Raw genomic sequence first — 21,701 nt, 5'->3', positions numbered from 1 at the left:
CTTGACAAATCTCGGCCATTGTCTGATCTAACCTCATAGGGGCAGTGAGGATCTCGTGCATCTGCAATGTCGCTGCAAGAGATCTACTCACCAGAGATGCGCCATTGTTTCTCCCTATCTCGCTTTATAATTTCAGATCACGATGTTGGAAATGTTTTGCAGAAATGCCAGAAAATAACTTATTGGAATGACGGCTCAGACGTATTTTTTACGCATGTCAGTGATGCAGAACCGTAGCTAAAAAAATGATCAATAACTCCACCTACAACAAATGTTTTTGAAGGACAAAGAAATGCGTAAATACAATTGGTCCTCTAAAATAATAAAAATAAACAGGTGGATCAAATCCTGTTGAGATCACAGACTTTTGGGATGGGGGGGGGGGGGGGGTTGTGATCAAAGATAATTTTATTTTTCTAACAATATTAGCTAAAGCGCAATGTTCTGCACACCAGAAGCTCAAACGTTTCCTCTGCAGCCAATCTCATTTCTTGGCATGTTTGCAAACACCATCTGTACAGTAGCAGGAGAAAACCCACAATGCACCCTAGTCAACATGAGAAATAATGGCTTCCTTGTTTCATGTGACAATAATGTTTGCAGAAGACATCTATTGAGCATTTAAGTAGCATGAATTAAAAGCTGAAGAGTGATTTATCCCTTGTGTAACTAATTCTGACCATTTTACATTTGCCTGTTTGCAGCGCTCACTCATGTGCTATAAATCGATCCTGGTGATGAGGTCTATACCTGAGCTTCTGAACAGCAAGATGGAGAGCACATCACTGGGCGTCCCCCGGCACCTGGTGGAATGCAGCAGCTCTTCATCCAGCAGCGGCTCTTCTTCCGATAACGAGAGTGACGCCAGCCCCACCGCCAGAGATTGTAATCCGTCTCTGGAATTGCACTTGTCCATTTTCAAGATGTCTGAAAAGGATAGATTGGAACCGCAGTCCACACCAGAGCCAGAAATGGAGAGAGAAGTTAAAGACACCGTAGGGGAAGAGAAGAGGGAAAGCAAAGACATCACTCTTCACGGGCTCCATGACACCTCTAGTACATACAAACAAGAACATGAGAGTTCTGGGTTATGTGACAACCAAGAAGAGCTTGGAGAAGCTGAAAAAATGCTCATTAGTTCTGTAGAGACGTCACCAAGAAAGCAACCTTTGAATAGAGCGGCCACTATTGAAGTTGGTGGCTTAGCCTCTAAAAAAGCAAAGACTGGATCTTTTGTTAGAGGGACGTCTGCTGACAGTGCTCTGCTGCTTCAAAGAGGAATTGACAAACCATCATTAGTCTGTGTTCCAAGGCAAAGCATAATCAATAGCATGTTTTACAACCAGGCTTGTGAAGGACCTGGCACAGCATCTAGCGATGAGCCATTTAAGGAGAAAGAGTTCGTCAAGCACCGTGAACGTGCGCGCAGGAGTTTGATGAAGGCAGGATACTCCCAAAAGATTTTGAGTGGTTTGCGGGAACCACTTTTGGAGCAGTTTGCAATGGAACAAAGGATGTTGGCCCAGGATGGCTCGACGTTAGACCAAGATGGTCAACTGAGTGCTCTGAAAAAGTCTGCTTCATTTGACACAGTGAAGGGGCCCTTACGGTCCTCTTTTAAGGTTTCTAGCAGAAGCCGTTCCCTTGATGACTACAAATCAAGGCCTTTGAGTGTTTATAAAGGAACATTTGTAGAAGAAGTAAATCAAGATCATTCAAAAGGTGCAAAAGGAGCCATTGATACATTTGTCACTGACACTAAACATCAGGCTGAAAGGTTGTTGATTGCTGATGGCTCTACAAGAGTTACCAGTGCACCTCCTGAGTTCCATCAGCATTCCGCAGCTGCAAAAATATCTTCAACTCGAAGGCCTCTTTCTGCTCCCCCTATAGGGCGCGACAACACCATAATTGCTGTTTTACATCAGCAGTCTTTATTGGATGCTGTAGGAACTAAAGAAGGTTCAACTTCTGCAATGTTGGAGGGAGATGAAGGCACTATAATTGCATTTGTAAAGCCAAAACAAATGGAGGAGTCAGAGTCTTTCTCGAAGCCACCTTCAGCAGTTGTGTATGACATAGACAAAATGAGACGTTCGCCTCACTCAGCTGAATTAGTCACAGAAGGAAAAGGACAACTATTAGATATTAAGGGTGGAGTGAAGTTGACAGTCCATGCAACGTCTCATGAAAATGACTTTCTTACCTCTGATAACTCCGCGAAAAAGTCAACAGATGGAGTTAAATACAGTGAGGACTTTGCTAAGGACAAGCAGAGAAAGGAGGATATTTTTCTAGGATCTACCACAGAAAAACCACTTCACTTTGCGCAGTTTAGTGATGAAAACACAAGAATAGCAGTAATACATCAATCAACTGGGGAAGTGTTATCCTTATCTAAACACATTGCAGTTCATGTAGAAGATGAAAAACATCCAGATGAAATCATTCAACCAATGTCGTCACCAACGTCAGACTTTCCAACCCAAATAACCGCAGCCACAGGGCCATCAGGAGATATAAATATCCCAGATACCATTATGACTGAGTTGTCTTTGAGTGGTTGCTCAACAGAGAGATTTACAGTCACCCAGTCTGATGTTGCAGACAAGTTAAAACCATTCATCCATCAGAAGACCGAGTTCAGTAAAGATTATCAGAAAGAAATCTTTCCATCCCAAAAATCAGAATATGACACACAAGTACCACTCCCAAAAGTTCATTGTCATGAAACTTCTCGTAGTGACAGTAGACAAAGTTTTACCAAAGATTTACAGTTCTCTGAATATGGTGACGAACAATGTGTTACTCTTGAGGACCTAGTAGGAGAGATGTCTTCTTTGTCAGAAGAGATGGAAGTGTTGGCAAGTGAACAAAAGCTTATTTGCCAAGGAGATCTGCCTTTTCCACCAGTGACTGACCAATCCATGGAACCAACAGAACCACAAAAATCAGGCAGTTTGACAGGGGAATTCCATGCAATGGAAACAGATCCCAGTCCATTTGGACAAATTGGAAAAGAACCACAAATCACGTCAATCTCACAGTGTAGCTTCTATGAGTCTCTGTCTCGGGCCCATGTCTCACCTCCACATCATGAACACTTTGAAGAATTCACCATTGAAAGTCGCAGCTCTAGTAAAACTTTTATTTCTCATTCTGACAGTTCCGGCACAGGACAGAGATCTGACAATTTCTCTGACTTTGAAGAGGCTGGCAGGCATTCGGAGGTGTCACTGGTGGAGATTGGAGAGATTCACCAGAAAAGGTCTTCAACCAGCTGTGAGCCTCTAGCGCTTGGAACTTATGATTTTGAAACCACACGTTCCCAGCTTCAAGATCTCTATGATCTATTCTCATTTCCCCAACAGCCCCTTAGTATTGAAGAAAATAAGTTTTCATCATTGGCTGAGCAGTGTGGTCAGTCATCTGTGGAATCTCAACATGCAATGGACTTTGGAGAAACTGTTATGGCTACCTCAACTGTGAGGCCTGTAGTGGAGGTGAAGAACATTGTGCCACTTCAACCATTGCAGCCGTCGGACCCTAAAGAGAGAAAAAGCTCAAGGAAACGCATCAAACTCTTTCGTCCTCATGGAAAACCTGAAAAAACTGGGAAGACCACAGAGCCAAGTCTGAAACAGAAAGTCAAAGCTTCAGTGGCCAACATTTCCCGGATCATCAAAGGAAAGCACGGAAACGGGAAGGAAGGTGAGTGAGGAGTAATAAAGAACATCTGATTTCATGTTTACCAATATGGGAACTATCTATGTGGGAGTTAGAACTTATATTATCAGTCCTTATAAGTCCTTTTTGAAAAAGCCAACAGCCTAAGTGAATCATCAGAACAGTAGTATCTAAATGGAATGGTCTGTACTGAAGATCACATGGCCACACCTACACACTAGGGTTAGTTTTTGTCAGGACCCAATTAACCTACCAGTATATTTTTGTGCTGTGTGAGGAAATCGGAGTACCTGGAGGAAACCCACATGAACATGGGTAGTATATGCATAGTTAGGTCCTTGGAGGGAATCAAACCCTCAGTGTTGTAATGCTAACCATTGAGACAACCGTGCAGCCCCATTATTACACCTTCTCCATGGGACAGATGGGCTGAGGCTGGGGCTTTCTCTAACATCTGCACTGTGGTGGCCAGCAGTATGTGAACTACAGTCTGCTCCATCTGTATGCACTTTGTATGATAGAATTGAATGCACATTGTAGAATATAAATTAATTAGGAGTGTACGATACAAGTATTTCTCTTATGTCCTAGAGGATGCTGGGGTCCATATTAGTACCATGGGGAATAGACAGGTCCTTTGGAAGCCACTGGCACTTTAAGAGTTTAATAGTGTGGGCTGGCCCCTCGCTCTATGCCCCTCCTACCAGACTCAGTTTAGAAAATGTGCCCAGAGGAGCCAGTCACAGCTAGGGGAGCTCTTAGGAGTTTTTCTAGTTTTATTATTTTTCTAAGATTGTTATGTACAGGCAGGCTGCTGGCAACAGCCTCCCTGCTTCGTGGGACTTAGTGGGGGGAGTAGGTACCAACCCTAGAGGTTAATGGTTCTCTATCTCCACTGACAGGACACTGAGCTCCTGAGGGTGCTGATCGCAAGCCCACGAGGCGACCGCTCACTCCCGCAGCACGGCCGCCACCCCCTAACAGTCAGAAGTAGAGTGGTAAGTACAGCACCGGTGGCCCGGTTAGTGGGAATGGCGGCACAAGGGTGGGAGCGCAGCTCTGGCAGTGTGCGCTCCGTACAGGCTCAGCAACATGTACTGTATATGTAGATGCTGCTGAGGGAAGTCCTGGGCCAGCAAAGATCACCCTAACACTGGTAAATCAGCTAACAGGGGCTAATCCCGCTGTTAACACACAGAGACCTCAGACCAGTATAATCATTGTGCGGGACGCCGCGCGCCATTACAGGGGGCGGGGCTTCTCCTCAGAGCGGATCCAGCACTCACCAGCGCCATTTTCTTCCTGCAAGAACGCTGAACCCACGCTGACAGGGAGCGCTGCACCCCACCTAACTCCAGTTACTGCGGTACCAGGGTGTTATAGACGGGGGGAAAGAGTGTATTTAGTACTAATCAACCTATTAAGGTTGAATAGTCAGCGCCGGGCATTTTATCATAATAACTGTCCACAGGGGCGCTGTGTGGCTGGCTCCTCATACTCTGTGACTCTCTGGAGGTACTCTGGAGGAAACTGTCTGACATTTTCGTGTGTGTGTGTGTGTGTGTGTGTGTGTGTGTGTGTGTATATCCACATTACCATGTCTAAGGGCTCTGTAGCCTGTGCTGCAGAGTGTTAAACTTCTCCTGAGAGGTCTATCCCATGAACTCAGGACTGCAATATACTTTCTCAGCCTTCTGAATCCAAACCCCCATGGGTGGATTCTTTAAGGGGAATGATGTCCCAGATTTCAGCAAGGATGTCCCATAATGAGAAAGAGACGCAGTTTTTGAGAACATCTGTAGAGGGGTTGCAGCATTCAGCTCCCACTACTTCCTCTACTAACCCACCTACATACCCAGAGAAGCGTACACTTGCCCAGATAATGCAAGATGATACTGATACCGACTCTGATACAGGGGACGGTGATGGGAATATGCAGGGGGAGGATGCATCCCTTGCTAAGGGTGTGCAGCTAATGATTGAAGCCATTAGGGATGTTTTACATATCGCTGAGAAGGTACCTGAGCAGGAAGAGGGATCTTATTTTACTGACAGTAAGAAATCCTCGCTTACCTTCCCAGCTTCTAAGGTGTTTAATTCTTTATTTGAAAAATCCTGGGAAAACCCAGAGGAAAAAATTCCAGATCCCTAAAAGAATTCTCATTGCTTTCCCATTCCCTGAGGAGGATAGAAAGAAGGGGGAAAACCCACCTATAGTAGACGCTTCTGTATCTAGGTTGTCTAAAAAGGTGGTTTTACCTGTCTCTGCCTTAAAAGAGCCGGCTGACCGCAAGATTGAGACTACGCTCAAATCTCTTTACACTGCTACAGGAGTGGCGTTAAGGCCCACTATTGCTTGTGCGTGGATTTCTAAAGCCATAGTAAAGTGGTCCGGCACATTACTAGAGGACTTAGATACTATGGATAGATGTGACATTGAATTGTTTTTGCGTCACATACATGCTGGGTTCATGGTGGAGGCCATGAAGGATCTTGGCATGCTGAATGCGAGGGCTACGGCCATGGCAGTCTCGGCGTGCAGAGGACTCTGGCTACGCCAATGGACTGCGGATGCAGAATCAAAGAAAAGTGTGGAGAACCTACCCTTCACAGGTCAGGATCTGTTTGGGGATGCATTGGATGCGTGGATTTCCACGGCAACTGCGGGTAAGTCAACCTTTCTCCCCTCTGCAACACCGCTGACTTGGAAATCTTATCCTACGTCTACACTGCATACCTTTCGGACCGCAAACTTTAAAAATTCCAAATCCCCGTCCACCTTTGTCAGGGGTGGTCGGGGAAAATCCAGAAACCCTGCTCCAACAGGTTCTCAGGAACCAGGTTCTGCTTCCTCAAACTCTTCAGCATGACGGTGGACCTCCCAGCTTGGGGATCGAGCAGATGGGAGCGAGACTAAAAAATTTCAGTCACATCTGGGCGTCATCATGCCTGGACCCCTGGGGGACAGATATTGTTACCCTGGGCTACAGACTGGAGTTTCAGGAACTCCCACCTTACAGATGCCGAAACTGGACGGTTTGGTAAGGCCGATATTAACCCTAAAGTCCTTGAACCCCTACTTGAGGGAGTTCAAATTCAAGATGGAGTCTTTGAGAGCGGTGATCTCAGGTCTGGAAGACGGGGAATTCCTGGTATCCCAGGATATCAAGTATGCATATCTTCACATTCTGATCTGGCCGCCTCACCAGGCTTATCTCCGATTTGCGTTACTGGATTATCACTATCAGTTCCAGGCACTGCCTTTTGGCCTCTCCACAGCACCGAGGGTGTTCACCGAGGTCATGGCAGAGATGATGCTACTCCTTCGCAGGCAAGGAGTGAACATCATTCCATATCTGGACGATCTGCTGATAAAGGCATCATCCAGGGAGAAGGTGTTGCAGAGTATTGCTCTCTCAACTCAACTACTTCAGGATCATGGGTGGATCCTAAACCTTCCAAAGTCACATTTGGAACCGACACGGAGATTGCCTTTTCTGGGGATGATATTCGATACGGAAGTGCAGAGGGTGTTTCTACCAGTAGAGAAAACTTCCAAGGAAGGTGGTCCAGTCAGGAATCTCTCCTTCCAATAAACGTTCTGGAACTAAGGGCCATTTACAACGGCCTTCTACCAGCGGCACATCTTCTGCAAGATCAAGCCATTCAGGTTCAGTCGTACAACGTCACAGCAGTGTCCTACATAGACAGACAGGGCGGTACGAAAAGCAGAGCTGCAATGTCAGAGGTAACAACAATCTTCCTCTGGGCAGAAGGACATGCAGTGGCGCTGTCAGCAATCTTCATTCCGGGAGTGGACAACTGTGAAGCGGACTTCCTCAGCAGACACTATCTCCATCCAGGAGAATGGGGCCTCCACCCGGAGGTGTTCGCAGAGGTAACAAGCCAATGGGGTGTACATGATGGCCTCTCACCCCGACAAAAAGCTTTGGAGGTGCTGTTCCAGGTCGAGAGTCCCACAGGCAGTGGCGGTGGACGCTCTGGTAACTCCGTGGGTGTTACAGTAACTGTATGTGTTCCCTCCACTTCCACTCATCCAAAGGATTCTCAAACTAATAAAAAGAACGAGAGTTCAGGCGACCCTCACTGCTCAGGACTAGCCAAGGAGGGCTTGGTAGGCGGACCTTCTGGAATTACTGCTGGAAGATCCGAGGCCTCTTCCTCTTCGTGAGGACCTTCTGCAACAGGGGCCACTCGCCTATCAAGACTTACCACGGCTACGTTTGACGGCATGTAGGTTGAACGCCAGATCTTAGCTCGGAAGGGCATTCCGATAAAAAAGGTCATTCCTACCCTGATACAAGCTAGGAAGGGAGTTACGTCTAAACATTACCATCGGATTTGGAAAAAGTATGTGTCTTGGTGTGAAACTGGGAAGTTTCCAACGGTAGAGTTTCAACTGGGATGGTTTCTCCTCTTTCTGCAAGCAAGTGTGGATGTGGGCCTACGCTTGGGCTCCATAAAGGTCCAGGTTTCGGCCTTGTCCATTGTCTTACATAAACAATTGGCTGCCCTCCCTGAGGTTCAGGCATTCTTGAAAGGGGTTCTGCACATCCAACCACCCGTTGTGCCTCCTACGGCACCTTGGGATCTTCATGTGGTGCTGCAGTTCCTGAAATCGGATTGGTTCAAACCTTTGCAGGAGGTGGACATCAAGTTTCTTACTGAGCTTGGAACACGTCAGCAATTTCTTCCAAAGGTTGTGTCAGCTTTTCATGTCAACCAACCTATTGTGGTGCCAGTGGCTACTGACTCCTCAATTTCCTTAAAGTCCTTGGATGTGGTGAGGGCTTTGAAATTTTATTTGAAGAGAACTTCTCGTCACAGGAAGTCGGACGCTTTATTTGTCCTTTATGATCTCAACAGGGTTGGGTGTCCTGCTTCTAAACAGACAATTTCTTGCTGAATCAGGTTTGCTATCCAGCATTCTTATTCTATGGCAGGCTTGCCGTGTCCAAAATCTGTTAAGGCCCACTCTGCTCGTAAAGTGAGTTCTTCCTGGGCGGCTGCCCGGGGTGTCTCGGCTTTACAGCTTTGCCGAGCAGCTACTTGGTCTGGGTCGAACACGTTTGCTAAGTTCTAAAAGTTCGATACTTTGGCCTCTGAGGACCTAAAGTTTGATCAATCTGTACTGCAGGAACCTCAGCACTCTCCCTCCTGTTCTGGGAGCTTTGATACACCCACATGGTACTAATATGGACCCCAGCATCCTCTAGGGCGTAAGAGAAAATAGGATTTTAATTACCTACCGGTAAATACTTTTCTCGTAGTCCATAGAGAATGCTGGGTGCCCGCCCAGTGCTTCGTATTCCTGCCTTGTTACTTGGTTCAGTATTGTTGTTTTAGCCATTGCTGAATTGCTCCAAGTTGGTTAGCTTGGCTTTCCTTTTTTGTTATGTGTGAGCTGGTGTGAATCTCACCACTATCTGTGTATTTCCTTCTCTCAAAGTATGTCTGTCTCCTCGGGCACAGTTTCTAGACTGAGTCTGGTAGGAGGGGCATAGAGGGAGGGGACAGCCCATACTATTAAACTCTTAAATTGCCAGTGGCTCCCAGAGGATCCGTCTATACCCCATGGTACTAATATGGACCCCAGCATCCTCTACAGACTACGAGAAAAGGATTTACTGGTAGGTAATTAAAATCCTATTTTCTATAGCCTACCATCTGACTAACTGTTGCAGACACGTGATACGTTCTTAAAGGGTAATTCCAACCCATATGTGGAACATTTTTACAAAATAATACAGTTTGCCTTAGCTGTTGGGGACCTGCCTTTAGGTCGCCTGTGGTCTGCCTCCAAAAGGGAGGAATTACCCTTTAGATTTTCTGTACCTCTACATACAGATTACAAAGCCAGTAACCCATCAGCTACATCTTTAACTTTATAATATAGGTCATCTGTGCCTACATGGTAGTAACTTATTTCTACCTATAGGTCCGTCTGACGTGGCCAAACTTCATATTGCCGAGCAAACAGCAGCCAGCAATTCATCGGGACCGGTAAAGAAAAAGGGGCTTCCTTCTTTCAAGTTGCTGAACCTCTCTGCGAAGGACAAAGGTAAAAGTGTTGGATAAATCATTTGCAACATGTAATCAGTGTGGGGTGGTTGCATCCAGTAATAAAACATATAAGATAGCAACTTGGGGATTTCTATGCTTGTTATTCTATCAGTCTTGTACGCATTGCAACTGAATCTCCACTTACGTTGCAGAAGGCGTTCTCACGTAGGTGCTATTCAGAGAGGACTTACCAATGTAACTGCAGACTAGGCAGAAATAGACGTAAGTGTAGTCATGCCTGTTTTCAGATGTATATTTTGCACCTATCAGAGATTGGTAAACGTGTGTACTGATAAAGGCGAGTACTAGAAAACCAAGCGCACGGATCCCAAGCGCAGGTTCCCAGTATGACAAACTGTTCCTTCCCCATTTGTGATTTTGGCACCAAAGAGAGCAGAAGCAGCAGTTTTAAGAATTCAGTTAGAAATAAACAATTTCCCTGTGATGGTGCAAGTTCTGCCCCCATGGCTGTTCCATGCATTTAAAAAATATATATATTACTGATCTGTATAATAATTGACGGTAGCCTCCACTGTCTTCATCATGCACATGAAGTGTGTGCCCCCTCAATAGTGTGCAATGGAGATGGGATAAAACCCAGCGGAGGAGAGGAGGATGGTTGCGCCGGCAACAGACGTAAATATAGAGGAGACAGGGTGGACCTGAATCCGTATTACTAGATTTTTTTTATAGTTTATATTGTAATCCAAAAATAGTTTTATTTAATATTTGTATAATCTATGATGGTTATTTGTTGCATGTAGGTCCGTGAAATGAGTAAAGATGTCAGTCACCACTATGATTATTAGTGGAAAGATCAAAGATAACCTGGGGTACATTTGCTAATCAGCTTCTCTGCGTGTTTAAGCAGGAAATTTTAATTGTTTTGAAAATCTGTTACAAAATTTACCCTGATCTGTTTAAAATATGAAAATTGATACAAACAAACCCTCTAAACCTCTTGCCCTGATTGCCTCTTAAGAGAGATCTTAAAAACATTTGTTTAAGATTGATTGATGGCTTGTTCCATATTGATTGATATTTATTTGATAGGGACAATGAACCCCATGTATTATTTTAAGGTTTATTTACATTTGGTATTTCGTTGTCAGAGCTTTGCTACTGACATAGAATTGCTGGACCCCTGGCAAATCAGTGCCTATGAATATAGCTAAGGAATCAGTGCCTATGTATATGGATACGAAATCAATGCCTATGTATATAGATAAGAAATCAGTACCAATGTATATGGATAAGGAACCATTGCCTATGTATATAGCTAAGGAATCAGTGCCTATGTATATGGATAAAGAATCAGAACTATGTATATGGATAAGGAATCAGGATGGTTAGAAGGTTGGAGGAGATTTTAAACTAGGAGCCTGGGGGGAGGGTTTAGCTAGAAACTACGGGTCATGCAGTGAGAATAGTGGGGATGGCGGTAGTAAACGAAATGGGGGAGAAGTTGGGGAGTGGGTAAGAGCAGGCGGTAAGGTTACTAACATGGGTACTAAAAGGGATTTTACCAAAGCACTAACCAATGACGATTACAGGTCATCATTGCTACATAAGGTGAAAGATGTCCCTAACGCAAGGGAAAATACTTATCTTAGTTGTATGTATGTAAACGCCAGAAGCATTACTGGTAAAAAGGGTGAACTAGAAATACTTGCAGCAAGCAAACAGTATGATATTATAGGCATTACTGAAACTTGGTGGGATGAATCTCATGATTGGACAGTCAATCTGGAGGGCTATACACTGTTTAGGAGAGACTAAATAAAAAGGGTGGAGGGGTGTGTCTTTACGTAAAGCCGTTTTAAAAACCTGATATACGGGAAGATATTCAGGAGGGGACTGTAGACACTGTCGAGACATTATGGGTAGAAATTGCATGCGGGGAAAAAGGAATAAAAAAGTTAGTATTGGGTGTATGCTATAGGCCGCCTGGTATCAACGCATCTGATGATGAATTGTTACTAAAGCAAATTGAAAGAGCAGCAGGAGTAGGAGACATAGTAGTGATGGGAGATTTTAACTATCCAGAGATAAACTGGAAAAACGATTCATGTGATACTGCTAGGGGCAATATGTTTTTAAACACACTTAATGATAACTACTTAGTCCAACTAATTGAGGAACCAACTAGGTACAATGCAATCTTAGACCTGGTATTAACAAACAATGGGGATTTGGTATCAGGTATTATAGTAGGGGAACCCATAGGAAACAGCGACCACAATATGGTCACATTCAATATCAGTTTCCATAAACAGCCCTATACTGGCTCAACTAGGACTCTAAACTTTAGCAAAGCAAATTTTGAAAAGATGAGGGTATTTTTCAGGGATATTGAATGGGAAGGTTTGTTTTTAGGAAAAAATACTACGGAGAAATGGGAGGTACTAAAATTCCTGCTAGCTAAAAATACACTCAAATTTATTCCTATGAGTAGCAAAAAAAGGAATAAAAATCATAAACCGATGTGGCTTAACAAAAAGATTAAGGAACTTATGGGCAAGAAAAGGCGAGCATTTAAAAAATACAAATCTGACGGGGAAGCAGAGTCATTTCAGCACTATAAGGAATGTAACAAAATTTGCAAAAAGGAAATAAGAGCGGCTAAAGTAGAAACTGAAAAACTAGTAGCAAAGGAAAGCAAAGCGAATCCCAAAAAATTCTTTAAATACATTAATAGCAAGAGATTAAAGAAGGAGAGTATAGGCCCTTTAAAAGACAAGTTGGGAGTCTTAAGCAAAAATGATAATGACATAGCGGACACACTAAATTAGTTTTTTTCAACAGTATTCACTAGAGAGGACCCATTTCAGGGACTGACACACAATCTCAATAATGAGAATATCCCACTGATAGGTACTTATTTAAGCGAGGAAGTAGTCTGTGACCGATTAAAACATTTAAAGATTAATAAATCACCAGGGCCCGATGGTATTCACCCAAGGGTTCTAATGGAGCTTCACTCTGAACTGGCAAAACCGCTATCTTTGATCTTTAAGGATTCAGTTATATCAGGTATGGTTCCTAAAGGCTGGCGTATAGCGGAAGTAGTGCCTATATTCAAAAAGGGAAGTAAAGCTGAACCAGGTAATTATAGACCAGTTAGTCTTACATCTATAGTGGGGAAAGTATTGGAAGGTATTCTAAGAGATAGTATTCAGAAGTTCCTTGAAGTCAATAAGGTCATTAAAAGGAATCAACATGGGTTTATGAAGGACAGATCCTGTCAAACCAACTTACTTGGCTTTTATGAAACAGTAAGCGCAAACCTAGATCAGGGTAAAGACGTGGATGTAATCTTTTTAGACTTTGCCAAAGCGTTCGATACTGTACCACACATGAGACTTATCTACAAGCTACAAGAATCAGGGCTAGGAAGCACAATATGCACTTGGGTCAAAAACTGGTTAGGTAATAGGGAGCAGCGCGTTGTGGTTAATGGATCTTTTTCAACTTGGACTGAAGTGCTAAGTTGTGTGCCGCAAGGCACAGTATTAGGACCGCTATTGTTCAATATTTTCATTAACAACCTAACAGAAGGTCTAGAGAGCATGGTGTCAATTTTTGCAGATGATACCAAATTGTGTAAGGCTATAAATACAGAGGAGGATGCAGAGTCTCTTCAGAACGACTTAGTTAAATTAGAAGCATGGGCAGCCAAATGGAGAATGCGCTTCAACACAGACAAGTGTAAGGTAATGCACTGTGGTAACAAGAACAAAAATTACACCTGCCTACTAAATGGGGTAAAATTAGGGGATTCTGTACTGGAAAAGGACTTGGGTGTCCTCATAGATAGCAAGCTAAGCAGTAGTGCAGCAAAGAAGGCTAATAAGATATTAGCATGCATAAAACTGGGTATTGATGCTAGGGACGAGAGTATTATACTCCCATTATATAAATCACTAGTGAGGCCACACCTTGAATACTGTGTACAATTCTGGGCACCGTACTACAAAAAGGATATCCTGGAGCTTGAAAAGGTACAGAGGAGGGCGACCAAACTAATTAAGGGCATAGAGACGATGGAATACAAGGAAAGGCTTGAAAGACTAGGCATGTTTACATTGGAAAAGCGGAGACTAAGAGGGGATATGATCAACATCTACAAATATATAAGGGGACAATACACAGAGCTTGCGCGGGACCTGTTTTTGGTTAGATCAACACAGAGGATTCGTGGACACTCGCTCAGGTTAGAGGAGAGGAGATTCCGCACAATACGGCGTAAAGGCTTTTTCACGGTAAGGACAATACGTGTTTGGAATTCCCTGCCCGAGGGAGTTGTAATGGCGGAATCTGTCAACACCTTTAAGAATGGGTTAGATAAATTCCTAATGGATAAGGATATCCAGGGGTATGGTGCATAGTCATGCATTATAGTTACTATAAATAGGGATAAAATGTAACGGCTGACATCAACATCAGTCAGAAATTTTAGTCAAATCATCATGCATAGGACACCACAAATAGGTTGAACTCGATGGACAATTGTCTTTTTTCAACCTCAGATACTATGTTACGATGTTAATCAATGCCTATGTATATGGATAAGGAATCTGTGCCTATGTATATACATAATGAATCAGTGCCTATGTATATAGATACAAAATCAATGCCTATGTATATAGCTAAGGAATCAGTGCCTATGTATATGGATAAGGAATCAGTGCCTATGTATATGGATACGAAATCAATGCCTATGTATATAGATAAGTAATCAGTGCCTATGTATATAGATAAGAAATCAGTACCAATGTATATGTATAAGCAACCATTGCCTATGTATAAGGAATCGGTGCCTATGTATATGGATAAGGAATCGGTGCCTATGTATATGGATAAGGAATCAGTGCCCATGTATATGGATAAGGAATCAGTGCCTATGTATATACATAATGAATCAGTGCCTATGTATATGGATACGAAATCAATGCCTATGTATATAGAAAAGGAATCAGTGCCTATGTATATAGATTAGAAATCAGTACCGATGTATATGTATAAGCAACCTTTGCCTATGTATATGTATAAGCAACCGGTGCCTATGTATATGGATAAGGAATCAGTGCCTATGTATATGGATAAGGTATCAGTGCCTATGTATATGGATTAGGAAGCAGTACCTATGTATATGGATAAGGAATCAATGTCTATGTATATGGATAAGGAGACCGTGCCTATGTATTCGGATAAGGAATTAGTGCCAGTGGATATAGATTAGCAACCAGTGCCTATGTACATGGATAAGGAATCAGTGCCTATGTATATGGATAAGGAATCAGTGCCTATGTATATGGATAAGGAAACTGTGCCTATGGAGATGGATGTATATTTATAAGGTATCAGTGCCTATATACATGAATAAAGAATGCATACGAAAAATGAATCAGTGCCTATGTATATGGATAAGGAATCAGTGCCTATGTATACAGATAAGGAATCAGTGCCTATGTATACAGATAAGGAATCAGTGCCCATGTATATGGATAAGGAATCAGTGCCTATGGATATGGATAAAGAATCAGTGACTATGTATATTGATGAGGTATCAGTGCCTATGTACATGGATAAGGAATCAGTGCCTATGGATATGGATAAAGAATCAGTGCCTCTGTATATGGATAAGGAATCAGTGCCTATGGATATGGATAAGGAATCAGGGCCTATACGGATAAAGAATCAGTGCCTATGCATACGAATAAGGAATCAGTGCCTATGTATATGGATAAGGAATCAGTGCCTATGTATACAGATAAGGAATCAGTGCCTATGTATACAGATAAGGAATCAGTGCCCATGTATATGGATAAGGAATCAGTGCCTATGGATATGGATAAAGAATAAGTGACTATGTATATTGATGAGGTATCAGTGCCTATGTACATGGATAAGGAATCAGTGCCTATGGATATGGATAAGGAATCAGTGCCTATGTATATTGATAAGGTATCAGTGCCTATGTACATGGATAAGGAATCAATGCCTATGTATTTGGATAAGCAATCAATGCCTATGTATACGGATAAGGAAACTGTGCCTATGTATACAGATAAGAAAACTGTGCCTATGTATACAGATAAGGAATCAGTGCCTATGGATATAGATAAGCATCCAGTGCCTATGTACATGGATAAAGAATCAATGACTATGTATATGGATAAGGAATCAGTGCCTATGTATATGGATAAGGAAACAGTGCTTATGTGTACGGTTAAGGAACTAGTGCCTATGAATATAGATAAGCAACCAGTGCCTATGTACAGTAAATGGATAAGGAATCAGTGCCTATGTATATAGGTAAGGAATCAATGTCTATGTATATGGTTAAGGAATCAGTGCTTATGTATATGGATAAGGAATCAGTGCCTATGTATATGGATAAGGAATCAGTGCCTATGTATATAGATAAGCAACCAGTGCCTATGTACAGTACATGGATAAGGAATCAGTGCCTATGTATATAGCTAAGGAATCAATGTCTATGGTTAAGGAATCAGTGCTTATGTATTTGAATAGGGAATCAGTGCCTATGTATATGGATAAGGAATCAGTGCCTATGTATTTGAATAGGGAATCAGTACCTATGTATATGGATAAGGAATCAGTGCCTATGTATATGGATAAGGGATCAGTGCCTATGTGTATGGACAAGGAATCAATGCCTATGTATATGGATAAGGAATCAGTGCCTATGTATATGAATAAGGAACCAGTGCCTATGTATATGGATAAGGAACCAGTGCCTATGTATATGGATAAGGATTCAGTGTCTATGTATATGGATAAGGAATCAGTGCCTATGTATACAGATAAGGAATCAGTGCCTATGTATACAGATAAGGAATCAGTGCCCATGTATATGGATAAGGAATCAGTGCCTATGGATATGGATAAAGAATCAGTGACTATGTATATTGATGAGGTATCAGTGCCTATGTACATGGATAAGGAATCAGTGCCTATGGATATGGATAAAGAATCAGTGCCTCTGTATATGGATAAGGAATCAGTGCCTATGGATATGGATAAGGAATCAGGGCCTATACGGATAAAGAATCAGTGCCTATGCATACGAATAAGGAATCAGTGCCTATGTATATGGATAAGGAATCAGTGCCTATGTATACAGATAAGGAATCAGTGCCTATGTATACAGATAAGGAATCAGTGCCCATGTATATGGATAAGGAATCAGTGCCTATGGATATGGATAAAGAATAAGTGACTATGTATATTGATGAGGTATCAGTGCCTATGTACATGGATAAGGAATCAGTGCCTATGGATATGGATAAGGAATCAGTGCCTATGTATATTGATAAGGTATCAGTGCCTATGTACATGGATAAGGAATCAATGCCTATGTATTTGGATAAGCAATCAATGCCTATGTATACGGATATGGAAACTGTGCCTATGTATACAGATAAGAAAACTGTGCCTATGTATACAGATAAGGAATCAGTGCCTATGGATATAGATAAGCATCCAGTGCCTATGTACATGGATAAAGAATCAGTGCCTATGAATATGGATAAGGAATCAATGACTATGTATATGGATAAGGAATCAGTGCCTATGTATATGGATAAGGAAACAGTGCTTATGTGTACGGTTAAGGAACTAGTGCCTATGTATATAGATAAGCAACCAGTGCCTATGTACAGTAAATGGATAAGGAATCAGTGCCTATGTATATAGGTAAGGAATCAATGTCTATGTATATGGTTAAGGAATCAGTGCTTATGTATATGGATAAGGAATCAGTGCCTATGTATATGGATAAGGAATCAGTGCCTATGTATATAGATAAGCAACCAGTGCCTATGTACAGTACATGGATAAGGAATCAGTGCCTATGTATATAGCTAAGGAATCAATGTCTATGTATATGGTTAAGGAATCAGTGCTTATGTATTTGAATAGGGAATCAGTGCCTATGTATATGGATAAGGAATCAGTGCCTATGTATTTGAATAGGGAATCAGTACCTATGTATATGGATAAGGAATCAGTGCCTATGTATATGGATAAGGGATCAGTGCCTATGTGTATGGACAAGGAATCAATGCCTATGTATATGGATAAGGAATCAGTGCCTATGTATATGGATAAGGAACCAGTGCCTATGTATATGGATAAGGAACCAGTGCCTATGTATATGGATAAGGATTCAGTGTCTATGTATATGGATAAGGAATCAGTGCCTATGTATACAGATAAGGAATCAGTACCTATGTATACAGATAAGGAATCAGTGCCCATGTATATGGATAAGGAATCAGTGCCTATGGATATGGATAAAGAATCAGTGACTATGTATATTTAGTGTTCACTCTAGGATTTTTTTAGGGCAGGGTGCTGATCACGGGGAGGGCACATTTTTCATTCGTGAGGGCACATTTTTCATTCGTGAGGGCACATTTTTAAGTTAGAAGGGCCAAATCAGGTACATACTATAATGCTTGGTGCTCCCATTCCTATAGGTGAAAGCATGGACAGTGCGCGCCGGAGGCGTGCAGCAAAAATTTAGGGGAGTTGTTTCGTGGGGAAGGGGCGTGACCACATAATAGTACCAAATCACATTATACCACACAATAGTGCTGCTTATACACATTGCACCAGGTAGAACCTCCTATACACACTGCGCCAGGTAGAGCACGTTATACATATTGCGCCAGATAGAGCACGTTATACACATTGCACCAGGTAGAACCTCCTATACACACTGCGGCAGGTAGAGCACGTTATACATATTGCGCCAGGTAGAGCACGTTATACACATTGCACCAGGTAGAACCTCCTATACACACTGCGCCAGGTAGAGCACGTTATACATATTGCGCCAGATAGAGCACGTTATACACATTGCACTAGGTAGAACCTCCTATACACACTGCGCCAGGTAGAGCACGTTATACATATTGCGCCAGGTAGAGCACGTTATACACATTGCGCCAGGTAGAGCACGTTATACACATTGCACCAGGTAGAGCACGTTATACACATTGCACCAGGTAGAACCTCCTATACACACTGCGCCAGGTAGAGCACGTTATACATATTGCGCCAGATAGAGCACGTTATACACATTGCACCAGGTAGAACCTCCTATACACACTGCGGCAGGTAGAGCACTGAGGCACACTGCACCAGGGAGAGAACACTGAGGCACACTGCACTAGGGAGAGAACACTGAGGCACACTGCACTAGGGAGAGAACGCTGAGGCACACTGCACTAGGGAGAGAACACTGAGGCACACTGCACTAGGGAGAGAACACTGAGGCACACTGCACCAGGGAGAGAACACTGAGGCACATTGCACCAGGGAGAGAACACTGAGGCACATTGCACCAGGGAGAGAACACTGAGGCACACTGTAACAGGGAGAGAACACTAGGAGGAAGGGGAGGACGGGCACAGGGCAGATGCAGAGCGGCACTCACAGTTGCGGAGGAAAGCGCTGTGCCGGGTCAGCGGGGTCGGTCTCTTGATGCTGACGGCGGAGCCCAGGTCAGCGCGCAGCGCCATGGTGAGGGGGAATCAAACCATGCCGGAGGACTGGCGGGAGACACCGCAGGCTCTGATTGGCTGCTCCTCCCCACTGCACGCTGGCCCTGTCTCCGCCTTCAGCTGAGAGCTATCAGCGCGGCGGGGGGGAGAAGTGCCAGCGCGGCGGGGGGGAGAAGTGCCAGCGCGGCGGGGGGGAGAAGTGCCAGCGCGGCGGGGGGGAGAAGTGACAGCGCGGCAGGGGAAAGAAGTGACAGCGCGGCGGGGGAAAGAAGTGACAGCGCGGCGGGGGGAGAAGAGCAGTCCTTAGCAGGGCGGCAGGGCGGGCACAAACGGGCAGGGCGGCATTCTGTCACTCAAAAAAGGGGCAGGGCGCAGCGCCCTGCAAAAGAAGCTTAGAGTGAACACTATATATTGATGAGGTATCAGTGCCTATGTACATGGATAAGGAATCAGTGCCTATGGATATGGATAAGGAATCAGTGCCTATGTATATTGATAAGGTATCAGTGCCTATGTACATGGATAAGGAATCAATGCCTATGTATTTGGATAAGCAATCAATGCCTATGTATACGGATAAGGAAACTGTGCCTATGTATACAGATAAGAAAACTGTGCCTATGTATACAGATAAGAAAACTGTGCCTATGTATACAGATAAGGAATCAGTGCCTATGGATATAGATAAGCATCCAGTGCCTATGTACATGGATAAAGAATCAGTGCCTATGAATATGGATAAGGAATCAATGACTATGTATATGGATAAGGAATCAGTGCCTATGTATATGAATAAGGAAACAGTGCTTATGTGTACGGTTAAGGAACTAGTGCCTATGTATATAGATAAGCAACCAGTGCCTATGTACAGTAAATGGATAAGGAATCAGTGCCTATGTATATAGGTAAGGAATCAATGTCTATGTATATGGTTAAGGAATCAGTGCTTATGTATATGGATAAGGAATCAGTGCCTATGTATATGGATAAGGAATCAGTGCCTATGTATATAGATAAGCAACCAGTGCCTATGTACAGTACATGGATAAGGAATCAGTGCCTATGTATATAGCTAAGGAATCAACGCCCATGTACATGGATAAGGAATCAGTGCCTATGGATAAGGAATCAGTGCCTATGTATATTGATAAGGTATCAGTGCCTATGTACATGGATAAGGAATCAATGCCTATGTATTTGGATAAGCAATCAATGCCTATGTATACGGATAAGGAAACAGTGCCTATGTATACGGATAAGAAAACTGTGCCTATGTATACTGATAAGGAATCAGTGCCTATGGATATAGATAAGCATCCATTGCCTATGTACATGGATAAGGAATCAGTGCCTATGTATATGGATAAGGAATCAGTACCTATGTATATGGATAAGGAATCAATGCCTATGGATATGCATAAGGAATCAGTGCCTATACGGATAAAGAATCAATGCCTATGCATACGAATAAGGAATCAGTGCCTATGTATATGGATAAGGAATCAGCGCCTATGTATACAGATAAGGAATCAGTGACCATGTATATGGATAAGGAATCAGTGCCTATGGATATGGATAAAGAATCAGTGACTATGTATATTGATGAGGTATCAGCGCCTATGTACATGGATAAGGAATCAGTGCCTATGAATATGGATAAGGAATCAGTGCCTATGTACATGGATAAGGAATCAATGCCTATGTATTTGGATAAGCAATCAATACCTATGTATATGGATAAGGAAACTGTGCCTATGTATACAGATAAGGAATCAGTGCCTATGGATATAGATAAGCATCCAGTGCCTATGTACATGGATAAAGAATCAGTGCCTATGTATATGGATAAGGAATCAATGCCTATGTATATGGATAAGGAATCAGTGCCTATGTATATGAATAAGGAATCAATGCCTATGTACATGGATAAGGAATCAGTGCATATGGATAAGGAATCAGTGCCTATGTATATTGATAAGGTATCAGTGCCTATGTACATGGATAAGGAATCAATGCCTATGTATTTGGATAAGCAATCAATGCCTATGTATACGGATTAGGGAACAGTGCCTATGTATACGGATAAGGAAACTATGCCTATGTATACAGATAAGGAATCAATGCCTATGGATATAGATAAGCATCCAGTGCCTATGTACATGGATAAGGAATCCGTGCCTATGTATATGGATAAGGAATCAGTGCCTATGTATATGGATAAGGAATCAGTGCCTATGGATATGAATAAGGAATCAGTGGCTATGTATATGGCTAAGGAATCAGTGCATATGTATATGGATAAGGAAACAGTGCCTTTGTATACGGATAAGCAACCAGTGCCTATGTACAGTACATGGATAAGGAATCAATGCCTATGTATATATGGATAAGGAA

General features: G+C 42.8%; 1 protein-coding gene across 1 annotated transcript in view; it reads left to right on the top strand.

Moving 5' to 3' along the window:
- LOC134928616 (obscurin-like) overlaps positions 1–21,701 on the top strand; it is a 120,740-nt gene that overhangs the window by 45,728 nt on the left and 53,311 nt on the right. Inside the window, exons 15-16 of the mRNA XM_063924542.1 lie at positions 705–3,711; positions 9,647–9,769. Coding sequence (XP_063780612.1) covers positions 705–3,711; positions 9,647–9,769 — 3,130 coding nt within the window. The remainder of the gene's footprint in view (positions 1–704; positions 3,712–9,646; positions 9,770–21,701) is intronic.

This window comes from Pseudophryne corroboree, chromosome 5 (assembly GCF_028390025.1).
Source record: "Pseudophryne corroboree isolate aPseCor3 chromosome 5, aPseCor3.hap2, whole genome shotgun sequence".
Taxonomy (NCBI): domain Eukaryota; kingdom Metazoa; phylum Chordata; class Amphibia; order Anura; family Myobatrachidae; genus Pseudophryne; species Pseudophryne corroboree.
The sequence above is the reverse complement of the archived record's forward strand: the minus strand, read 5'-3'. Positions and strand labels throughout refer to the sequence as shown.